Source organism: Crocuta crocuta, unplaced genomic scaffold (genome assembly GCF_008692635.1).
Source record: "Crocuta crocuta isolate KB4526 unplaced genomic scaffold, BGI_CrCroc_1.0 scaffold193, whole genome shotgun sequence".
NCBI classification, from domain to species: Eukaryota; Metazoa; Chordata; class Mammalia; order Carnivora; family Hyaenidae; genus Crocuta; species Crocuta crocuta.
Genome location: NW_027529624.1, coordinates 1,941,296 through 1,952,709, shown reverse-complemented (window position 1 = coordinate 1,952,709; position 11,414 = coordinate 1,941,296). Strand labels below are relative to the sequence as shown.

The window sequence follows — 11,414 nt, the reverse complement described above, 5'->3', positions numbered from 1 at the left end:
TAAAGCACTGCACTTGAAATATCTTTACACCCATGGATCATTAAAGCATAATGAACTAAGTACCGGGGGACCTCTTAATGATGCTGGTATTGAAGAATAACATTCCCTGTAAGAGCCGAAAGGTTCCTGTCCTTTGCTGACACTAGCCATTGTGCAAACTTAAGACAAATCCTCGTGTGTAGAACTGGTCCCCTACAAACCTCAGTTAGGCGGTAGATACTAAATCATCCAAGGACTGGATGTGTGGCCTATCCAAATTTTAATGACTGCTTTATGACAAGATGATGGGAGAAGTGGATGAGAACAACCAGATAAGACCACTTAGTTTTGTTTTGCCTACTTACACCCTGAGTATTCAGAATGCTATCTCTCCCTCCCGCTCTCTCTCTCTCTCTCACACACACACACACACACACACACACACACAATGTCATGTCAAAAACAGAATGAAAATGAAGAAAGCAGGTCATTTCAATACTTTTTATTTGAGTGTGAAACCATTCATATCTTGCACAACTGTACAGAAAAAACTATTTCCATTTTAGCTGTAGACATGATTATCACACTGAGTGGTGTGATCAAAGATTTTATTTACAGAACAACTGCTAAAACATCCGATGTCATATCTCCATTTATTTCTTACCCATAGGGTAATAGGTCCACCATAATTGCTTGGTGCATTTTATAATACAGAAAGAAAACCTATGTTAATCTCTAACAAACCTCACAAATTGCTACAAATCTGACAGAAAAATGCCTACGAAAAAATTTTCCGAAAGTACAATACATTTTTATTTCCACACATACACAGTATAGTATAGGCTCAAAGGCACAGCTTTGAAAAAAAATTTTTTTTTCTATCAAAGTGTCGGAAATTATTCTGGTCTTATGAAGGAACCATGAAAGTCATTTTCACACTTGGTGCTTGGTAAGTTACTGTTTGGTCCATCTGGTTTCACAAAGTTAATACAGCAGAGCTGAGTGTGATACTCAATACCATATATCCACATTCTCACAGAATTTTAAAAGCCCCTCTCTTGCCTTTTGCTGACACTAGCCATTGTGCAAACTTAGGACAAATACTTGTATGTAGAAGAACCGGTCCCCTACAAACCTCAGTCAACTTAAGGCATACAGAACAGGCCTCTTCCTTCCCTCTAGACAGTGCTTACGTTCCAAGACAATGCAGGTACTGTGAATGACATGAGTGTAAAAACAGGGAATCTAGAGTCTTCCAGACACCAGCATTTAGCCCTGGTGCTCCAGGAAGCAGTGATGGCACCACCAGGAAGAAGGGACGTGTAGAACATACCTGAGGGCTGTTCATTGTATAGCAAGATGACAGATGGCAAGGTGAATGCTCTTGGTAAATTACGTGCCCATCCAAGAACACAAACCAGACTCTGTCTCTAGTATCTATCAAGACTAACGAGCTTTTGTCAACAGGAAAATAAGTAGCTTACAGGGAGTGTTTGCCAACACAACGCAAAGTCGTGGAACAGAGGGAAAAGGCACAGATTGGCCTGCCCAAAATAGTGCTCTATAGAAACAGTCAAGTCTGGCTTGGCTACAGAACCCAATCTCACTGGCTTTTAGTGAGTCCTGTTTCTGAACTAAAGTTTATTCATCCCACACTGAATCCCAGACTCACATTCATTAGGAAAATGGACACTTAGGAATAGTCCACGAGTTATGATGTGTAGAGATAAAGTCTTCTGGGGGTGGGTTGTTGGGTTTATTGTTATTAATAATTATTATTAATATTAAATATGGATTCCTGGGATAGCAGTCATTTAGCCCATCCTGTGGAGGCCTCTCCGTTGATGTAAGCAAAGCCAGGAAAGTGTTGCATGTGCTCGTACTCAGAATTCCTGCGCGTGGTCAGGGGTGTGTACATGTCACTAGAGTTTCCATACCTCGTGGAATGCACAGACGGGCTTGTGTAGCACGTGTTGGCTGTGGGCACCTCTGGCCATCGGGGGGTGACTGGGGTAGGATGCAGTCTGGGAGTACTGCTCATCAAACAGGGTTCCATCCGGGAAGTGGGGCTATTGAAAGGGTACTTGTTGAGGGGAAAGAAATTCCACAAAGTTAAAATTAGCTTAGAAGTTACATACACACAATATGGGTCATGTTCACAGTTTAAGTTAAATTTCTTAAGGTGCTATTAATGGAAGTTGACAGGAAGGAACCAGTGAGCTTCCGAAAGACGGAACCTTGGCCTAGGAAGTAACCAACAGGAGACAGGCAAAGAATTTCAAATTCAGAGTAGGGCTGGGATTCACTCAAGTGGTAATATTGATTTTGTGCTCTTAATCTGGAATATTTGGGGAAGTCAAATCTAACAGAAGGAAGAGCCCCACTGGGAATACAGGAGAGAGAGAGAGGGAGAGGCGGGGGGAGGGAGGGAGGGAGAGAGAGAGAGAGAGAGAGAGAACAACAGCATGTCCAAATAGATACGGATATATGGATGTATGGTTGTGAATTTTACCATTAGTTATGAGATGCGATAGGTCCTACCTCCATCAACCCAAGAGAGCAATAGTACCAAGTAAAACACAGTGACACTATTAAAAATAGCATTTTACAGTTGAATTCAATTATGAACTGCAGCCTAAAAGCAGGCATTTGAAGAGGAAGCAAGCCAACAGCTTCAAAGCTTATTATTAGTGCCTATCATTTAGAGAACATCTCTCTTTTGGGTTCACATTCGCTGAAGTTCTGAAAGATGCACAAGTAGGAAATGGTAAATTGTTGGGCTTGGTGTGAATGTGGAGGAAGGAGTCGAGATAAGCCAATTGAGAGGGATGGGAGGGGTGCTTTTGTATAGGACAGAAGAGGGGAAGCAGTTCTGGAGAGAATTAGGAATAAGAGAAGTGCCTCTGAAGTGCTTCTTCTACATTCTTCTCTGTTTCCAAGACAGCTATGCAAATAAGCCCCTTTCAGTACAATCACAGGGGAGGAAGGGGAGGAGCTCCGGACTCTGAGAGCTCCCAGGACACAAAGATTTCCTTGCTGGCCTACGTTAGGGCCACCCCGACAAGGACAGGAGCCAGTCAACAAGGATGGCAAGGGCAGCGAGTAGGGGAGAGAGCGTGTGTGTGTGAACGTATGAATTCTTCTGCTCCCCATCTGTCTTCCCTGACAGTTGGAGAGTGGAGCCCCGAGGGATGAGGTGGGAGGCTGCCTCCTGTGAGGGAGACGGACAGGCTGAAGCCTAGACAGCTGAGAGAAGGGGTTATGACAACAATGGCTGTTCCCCATAGTCAGAGGGCCAAAGGGAACCATTCTGCCTTTGCCTAGGAGCCCGAAGGAAGCAGGGGAAGGCTGTGAGGCCCAAAGCAGGCCAAGAGAAACAGGTATTCACAGGTCAAGAAAGACGGCTCCAGCTTTTCTCGGGAGGGCTTTCTCTTACACAGGATGGCACACCTTACATGCAAACGGCAGCCACTTCACAGTGAAAAGAACAGGTAGGGAAGAGGGGGAAGCGTGTAGGTGGTGTCTGGGAACTCAAAGGAGAAGGCACCCAGGGCGGTTGCCAAGGAGACTGTGGACAGCATACCCCCAAATCACATCAGAAATGCTTAAGCGTATCCATGTGCCCACGTGAGACTCTCCAGAATGCTGTGTGTATGGCAGCCATGGTGAACCCTCAGCCTGAGACCATGGTGGCCCTGGGCCCTGTCCAAGAAAACAAGATCCCAGGTATCTTGTTTTAAAAGGTCACATTAAGAAATGTTATTATGAAACAGTCTTTAATTTTTTCCAAAAGACCGCTCCCCCTCCTGATAAACTCTCAGGTAAGCTCCCTGCGCGCGTCACCTCGCCTCAGGGCGCTCTCCCTGGCACAGGCCTCCTCTCCCATCCTACGGCATGCCAAGCTGGTTCCCTTCTCAGAGAATTTGTCCCACCTGCTCCCTCTGCCTAGAACACTTGTCTCCCACAGCTACCCCCACACTCCTTGCATACCTGCCTTGTCATCCTTCTTCAGATCTCAGCTCAAATGCCACCTCCTCAGAGAGGACCTCCTATCTTGGCCCTCCTATCTCAAGAAGCTCCACCCTCTGCCACTCAGGTCAGGAGCTCAGCATCCTGCTTGTTGGCTGTTTCCTTCCTCTGGCTTCTATTCCTAAGCTCCTGGCAGGGCTTTGTCATGTTCGCTATCATTTTCCCAACACCTGGACCAATGCCTGGCACCCCAGTAACTGTCTGGTGACTGAACACCAGGGTGTTACCCCTAGAAAGAAGCTTAGGGATCATATAATTCAACCTTGTGAATACAGATGAGAAAACTAGGGACTCACGAGGAGTAGCATCCTGCCCAAAGTCACACTGCGGGCTAGTGCAAGGGCGGGTGTCAAACCCGGTGCTGGGGTAGCACTTTCCCCTACTTCACTCTGGTGCAAACTAAGCATAGCCTGCCACAACAGATTCGCACAAGAGAGGAAGACACCCCATTATGCTTTCATGTCTCTGTGTCTCTTTCCTTAAGCCCCTTCCTCCCCTGCACCCCACAGGGTCTTACAGGCCCTGACCAGGCCTCATCTTGCTGGCTCGGACAGAGCCTCACTTGCCGTGGCCAGTGTAGAGGGACTTGGAGCCTCTTTCTCACAGAACCCCAGAGAGAGTGGCTTCTGTGCCTAATCAAGGGCCCTAGATGCAGCTGTGCCCAGGGGTTGTGTCACAGACTCAAAAGAGTAATTGCCTGGAAATGAGACTGGCTCAAAATATCCCTAATGGGACAATAAAATCCTGTTACCACAGAATCCAGCATGGAAAAATCTGTCCCGTTAGGTCAGCTAATTGCAAATGAGTCAGTGACTCGTTTTCCCCCGTGGTGAAGAGACCATTGAAAGACAAGAGGCTGAAGTGCCCACTGCCTCAGCCTGGTGATTAACGCCACCAATGAAGCTTCTATTTAGTGTGGTGGGAGCGGCTGAGGCTGGCCTGTGGCACCAGCCTCACCTTTCACACTTTACATCCGGTTGCATGCAGGGTCCTTAAGCATGCTGGGCACAAACTCTGGGGTCCAGAGAGCTCTGCGCAGAATAAAGGCGCTTTTTGTTGAGGGCCCATAACAGGAAGTTACCATTTTCTGGGTTAAATCACAAGCTGTTGCTACTGATGTTAAACTGGAGAGAAGTCCCCAGTTCCCACCCTTTGAAAGAGGTGTGTGAGGGGTGCTTGTGGGCACACACAGACGTGTGCGCGTGCGTGGGTGTGTGCATGAGGAGTCAAAGTTTCTGTCAGATGGCCATGTCAGCTGTGATGGACTCTGGGCCTCTCTAGAATCATATGAGGAAGTTCTATTTTGAGAAACAACTCCCCACACCAAGGCTGACTCTCCTGCACATGCAGATGGGAAGAATGAGCCCTTTATCCCTGACCCTCACCAAATGGGCTGCTACTTGAGCAAGGGGTGAAAGGTGGCCCAGTCAGGAGCGCAAACTGTTTTCCTATGAAAGGCGGCTCTCACACTGCACCAAAGTTCTGCCAGTGGGCCTGCCCCCAGGCAGGCTTCCTCTTAGCCTCTTCTGGAAGGGGATATAGCTCCCCCCAAATATTTGCCGGACAGTCCATATCTACTGAGCTTCTAGGGGCTGGACTGAGTTAATACATCTGAAACTGTTAGAATTCCCACATAGTAACTTTTCAAAATGTGTTAGCTATTATTAATATTCTTCTTCTTTGCTTCATAGGATCATGGCCCATTAAAAGAAAGGAAGAGCCTAAATGACTGACCATCTGGTCCGACCTCTCATTTCACAGATGAGGGAACTAAAGTCAAGAGAGGTGAAATGATCTGCTTGAGGTGACACGGCAGCTTAGTGCCAGAGCTAGGGTCCATCCATTCACTGACAAGGATCCATCCATTTCACTGACAAGAATTTAACCGAGTATCTATTGCAAGCCACATCTATTCTGGGTCCTGGGGATATAACAATCAGGAAAAAAAAAATGACCTGGTCCCTATATTCATAGAGGTAGTGTAGCAGGAGATATTATGCAAAACATAACAACTGTGGTGTTATGAAAGATACTACTAATAATAAAAAGCACAAACAGTGTTAACTATGAGCCTGGCCCTGTTCTAACCTTTATTAGCTCACTTAACCTTCACAACCCTAAGAAATGTGTACTATAATTCTCCCCATTTTTTAGATAAGGAAATTGAGGCACAGAGCTAACTAAAGGGAAAGCTGGGATTTGAACCCAGGAAGCCTGGCTCTATAGTCACAGATCTTCTACAACTATGGTTGATTGAGTTTTGTCCTCTTTGGCTCAAGATGCTGTCCCAGAGCAGAACTCCTAAGCAAACTGGCCCTGGGCCTGTGCTGGGCCACGAGAGATTCTGTGAGAATTATGCGATTGGCTGGCAAGGTCGGGCCTTGGCCATACAGATGAGGAACAAAGAAAAGCTTTCTAGTCTACTGTACGTGAATTTCTAGCCATAGTTGGTCAAATGGCTTTTGAGCTCAGGGGTCCAGTTCACATTCATGGCTGCTGACAGGGTGGAAGTTCCACAAATGCGTGTTGAAGGAGGTTCAGGAATAATTTGTAGCCATGTATTTGGTCTGGTTTGTTTTCTCTTTTTGGTCGAATGTAAGAACGGGACACCTGGGAAGAGGCAGCTGAGACCATCCCTTGTTCACTTAGTTTGACGTGAACAAGTGTAGCAGAGTTGCAAGAAGGGTGTTTTTCTGAAATAATTCAAGCCTTACAGTGTGAAACCTCCTCCACCTGGACTCACTAATTCAGAAATTACTAGAATTCAAGCAGGACTGGAGGTTTACCTTTGTTGTTAGCCAAGAGGAAAGCATGTGCTGTGCAAATAGCTAGTGTAAATAAGAGCACACACATACGCTATTTCAAAAAGCAAATGACTTCAAATTATTTTGAGCATATAAATGCTCGGATGCATGCAATCACTGCCCTTCGCAGGTGTGCTGTATCCATCTTTAAGACAGGTATTTATCTGCAGAAGTTAGTTTTAGTTACCCTTAGGCTGATGACCACTTGCATTCCTTACCCATATTCTATAACTGTGGTTTTTCTTCAATTCAGACTCATCTTTTCTCCAGTGAGTCTGATACAATGAAGTGTGATATTCAGAACTCAGGATTGGAACAGCTTGACCTCTGCTCTGGAAAGCTAAAAAAACTAATTAGCCCTGCAACGGGTTTTCCCCCATCCACTCAGCATGAAACCAAAGTGCCACAAGAGGAGAGAAAGTGAGTCTAGGGTGTGTGATTCTTCTTTTTGGTAACTTGAAACTGATTGAGAATAGTTGCAGTAACTTCTTGAGTTCGCATCCCACCCTCCAAAACATACTGGGTGCAGTGTTCACTGCCCTGGGCTTGGGGTTCAAGGCTGGAGAATTTGCATGGGAGTCTACTTAGCTACTTAATGGATACATAAGCTGGGGCAAATTACCTTATGAGGCTGTTTCCTCATTTTTAAAAACTGGAGAAAAATGCCTTCCTCCTACGGTTGCTACGGGAATTGAGTCCGTGTATTTAAAAGTGCCTAAAACAGAGCTTGATGCATAAATGTTAATGAAAAACAAAACAAAGGACTCTTTGTCTTTAGACCCTACCTCATCCAGAAGCGCTGCCCCCCACCCCATCAACCTAGGTAGAGAGGTGCTGTAAATAACTTCTGACCCCGCTAAGGCATAACCCTTTAAGCACAGAGGGTGAGTGCATGGTGGGGTCAGCAGTTGTCAAAAGACTTTGTTGAAGGACCACTGGGCATGGTGCTGAAGAGGCTGACTGACCCTGTCGCCCCTTCCCCCGTGGGCTTTCAATTAGTCCTCGGCCCTTCAATTAAGAACTGCTATCAAATGATAATGCTCCATTCGGGGCCTGTCGTGGCTTCCAGAGCGGAGGCTGCAGACCTGATCACCAGGGACAACACAGGCCTTTAGGAGACCCTGGTTTCTTTTTATGGCAATATCTTTAAAAATATCACCCCAGAGCCCCTGGGTGTCTCAGTCAGTTAAGCATCTGACTCTTGATTTTGGCACAGGTCATGATCTCATGGTTCATGAGACTGAGCCCCACGGTGAGCTGCACTGTCAGTGCAGAGCCTGTTTGGAATTCTCTCTGTCTCTCTCTCTCCCCACCTCTTCTGTCCCTCTCCTGCTCACATATTCTCTTTCAAAATAAATAAACATTAAAAAAAATAAAAATAAAAGTATCACCCCAGAACTCTCATGAGGAGGGACAAGGGAGGGAAGAAAGAGGGACCACAATGCCGGGCATTGTGGCTTGAGACCCGCTTGATCTTGCCACTGCTGCTTAGATGACTATCTCCTACAGAAACGTAAGTTCTCCAAGAGCAAGCGTGATTCTGTCCCCTTCTCCCCTGTTATCAGAGGCTAGAGTGCGCTTGCCACACAGTCAGCACCCGACCATCATTTTAGGAGTAAACGAATGAGTGAATGAACGCATGAATGCATGCATGATCTGTACGACTGCTATTAAGTGTGACCCAGGCTCCAGCAGCAGCTCTGAGTCATTTTGCAGATCACAGTGAGGAGCACAGACTCTGCTCCTGAGGGAAGCAGGACCTAAGGAGCCAGCTTCTCTGTGTGACGCAGTTGGAGACCTATAATGAATGCCCCAGGTGACGGTTTAGTGGAATCAACTTCTCGGCTTGTTTGGGGATTATACCGGGGCTCCCCCTGGTACTGCACATGGAAATCAAAACAGACGCTTGTTTGCCCCGAGTGCCCGTGTCTTGTGGATACACTCTCCTTAGTGCCTTCCCTCGGAGGCCTGTCCCTGTGCTGACAGCTGATGCAATCGTGGCCTCCACCCTCCTTCAAGTCCCACTATCTCTATTCCAGATGTCTGCAAGCGCTCTGCAGCAGAGCTCCCTGCCTCAGGTGGGCCCCTTTCCAGTTTATCCTGAGTGCCTTCCTCAAGCACTTACCTCCCAGGCTCCCATCCCCCCCAGCGGGATGGAGTGAGTGTCCTCTGCACACCTTTGTGTTGCCTCACTTCCTGTCTCCTCATCTGTTCAAGATACCCTTAGTGAATGCCGACACAGGAGAGGTGGCAGAGGGCCGTGTGCATGAGCTTGGACACACGGGGGTCACACTGCCTGGGTTCAATTCCTCAGGCAGGTGACACTTCCTTTCTGCAAGTATTACCTTGACAATGTGTCACGTGCTCGGCACAGAGCCGGCACATACAAGTGTTCAGTAAAAGTTAGCTATTGCTTTTGACAGGTGCCGTGGGCTGGGACCCAGGAATACTAGACTTCAGGTTTGCTTTCAAAGGGGTCTGGGGTCTCCTGTAGGAGTCAGGGTGTGTGACGGTAACGGGGTGTGAGGAGGGTCACCAACAGAGGCGCTGTGCAAGTCTAGGGCAATGGTACCTCATAAGGTCCTGGAAGAAGGAAGGGTTGGTGTCCTGAACAAGCAGAAGGTTGGAAAGAAAGTCCCAGCCTGAGAGAACAGTATCTGCAAATTGCACAGGGGTTGGCAAGGCTGGAGCAAATGGTGGTAGGGTGGTTGGTAGGCCAGAAGCCAGACGGTTACAAGTCATAGGAGCCATGCCAAGGAATTGAACTTGACTCTGAATGCGATGACATGAAAAGAAGGAGAGTGTTAATGGCCAGTCAGGTTTTTTCCAGAAGATTCCTCCAGCTGCAGCAGAGAGGATGGACCAGAAATGGGGCAAGTTTAGTGATACAGAGTCCAGTGGGAAGGATTTTGCCACCGTCTAGGTTAGACCTGAGCTAAGACAAGGACAGTGGGGGGTTCAGAGGCGTTGAGGACGTAGAACTGAATAGAACTGGTGACCAGCCTACTTTGAGGCCAGAGCGGGACGAAGCGCCTGAGACAAGCCGAGGACCCAACGCTGGCATGATAGGTACAACCACACTTTCCATTCGCCACAGGCTGCAGGGAGTTGATTTGGTTTGTTAGACAAGGGAAGAGCCAAAGGAAACGTGTGGCCTGAGAACAATCTGATAAAGGGCCCATTTCAGGAAGATTCTTCTGGTGAGGTTGTGCGTGTGGACTGGACTGGAGGGCAAGAGACGTGAGACCCAGGGGCTGGTTACAATGACACCGAGGTAATAGTCCTGACAGGCCTCGACGAGGCCAGCACCGGGAGGATGGGAGACAAAAAAGATCCCGTGTGAGGGGGGGCTGCCTGAGAAAGGGCAGCAGACATCGCAGCTGACTGGATTCTGGGAAGACAGAGGCCAAAGGGAGGGCGGAACTCAAGACCCCTGGGGCGCACCCACGCGCGCGCGTGCGCGAGAGAGCGGAGCACGACCACCGGCCGAGCACCCACCGTGGGCAGCCGCTGAAGGATGGAGGAGCCCCGAGGAGAAGACCATCCTCTCCCTGGTGACGCCCAGGCTGCACACAGTGTCCAGAAGGTACTTATTAGCTGTGTTAAGTTAACTAGACCTGCCGCCAAGCATACCAAGGCCTGGACAAGCCAGGGGTCCCGACCACTCACCTGCGCGGAGCTCCTGTGGTAAGGGGAGTAGTGCAGCGGCCCAGAGATGGCTGTGTCGTGGGGGAGGGCCGGGTACTGGCTCTGCATCGGGGGAGGGTGCTGGTTGCCATAGCTCCCATAGTTATAGCTCCCCGTGTACCTAAACCACAGCAAGCACATTGAATATTGTGAGTCACCGCAGGGACAGCAAGTCACTATGACACCCTCAAAAATCAACCTCATCTTTCCTTTCTCTTTTATTTTATTAATTTATTATTTTTTTTAAGGNATGACCCAAGCGAAAGTCGGACGCTCAACCGACTAAGCCACCCAGGTGCCCCCTTTCCTTTCTCTTTTAGTTCTTCTTTCTCATTTTCCATTTTGCTCCTTTTTGGTTCTTACCACCTCCACCTTGTTGTGGTGAGTTTGAACTCCCCAGGTGATTTTCCTTCTCTCCTCAGCACACCTCCCTTACCACGCAGATAGCGCTCAGGGAATGAAAAGCCAGCTCCGAGCAAAACATAATTAGTGATGGAAACCTCTACTCCTGCTCTGCTCTGAAAAGCCCCATATTACAGCCCCAAGTCAAACAGGAAAGAAAGATGTTACTTTGGGATTTATGTTTCGTATTGTTCAGGCCTTTGCTGGCCCACGAGGGGGAAGGATGTAGTGTGTTTTGAGGTGCTGTTTCCAGCGGGAGACACCACGCACGGTCCCCCAGCTTTCAGAGACTCCCGTGCTGAGCCTGGCTCCACCTCCCTCCAGCTGTGGGAGCACAGGCTGCCCACGGGCTGCCCGCAGCCTTGTTTCTCACACCTGTAAAAACGCTGCCCCTCGTTATTCTGAGGGTCACATATGGGACGACACTCTACAAAATAGAAATTCCTGCAAAACACGGGATATTCTTATCACTGTTCTTCTTAATAACATCTTTACAGCAAAAATGCTGATATA

At 48.0% G+C, this 11,414-nt stretch overlaps 1 protein-coding gene across 3 annotated transcripts in view; it reads right to left on the bottom strand.

The window, feature by feature from the left end:
- Positions 1-466: 466 nt before the first annotated feature.
- The window catches only part of RFX4 (regulatory factor X4), a 159,261-nt gene continuing 148,313 nt past the window's right edge, over positions 467-11,414 (bottom strand). For all 3 annotated transcript variants that reach the window (XM_077762006.1, XM_077762007.1, XM_077762008.1), the window contains 2 exons: positions 10,482-10,620; positions 467-2,062 (listed from right to left, as the gene is read on the bottom strand). In XM_077762006.1, the coding sequence (XP_077618132.1) occupies positions 1,790-2,062; positions 10,482-10,620 (412 nt within the window). In that variant the 3' untranslated portion in view covers positions 467-1,789. The remainder of the gene's footprint in view (positions 2,063-10,481; positions 10,621-11,414) is intronic.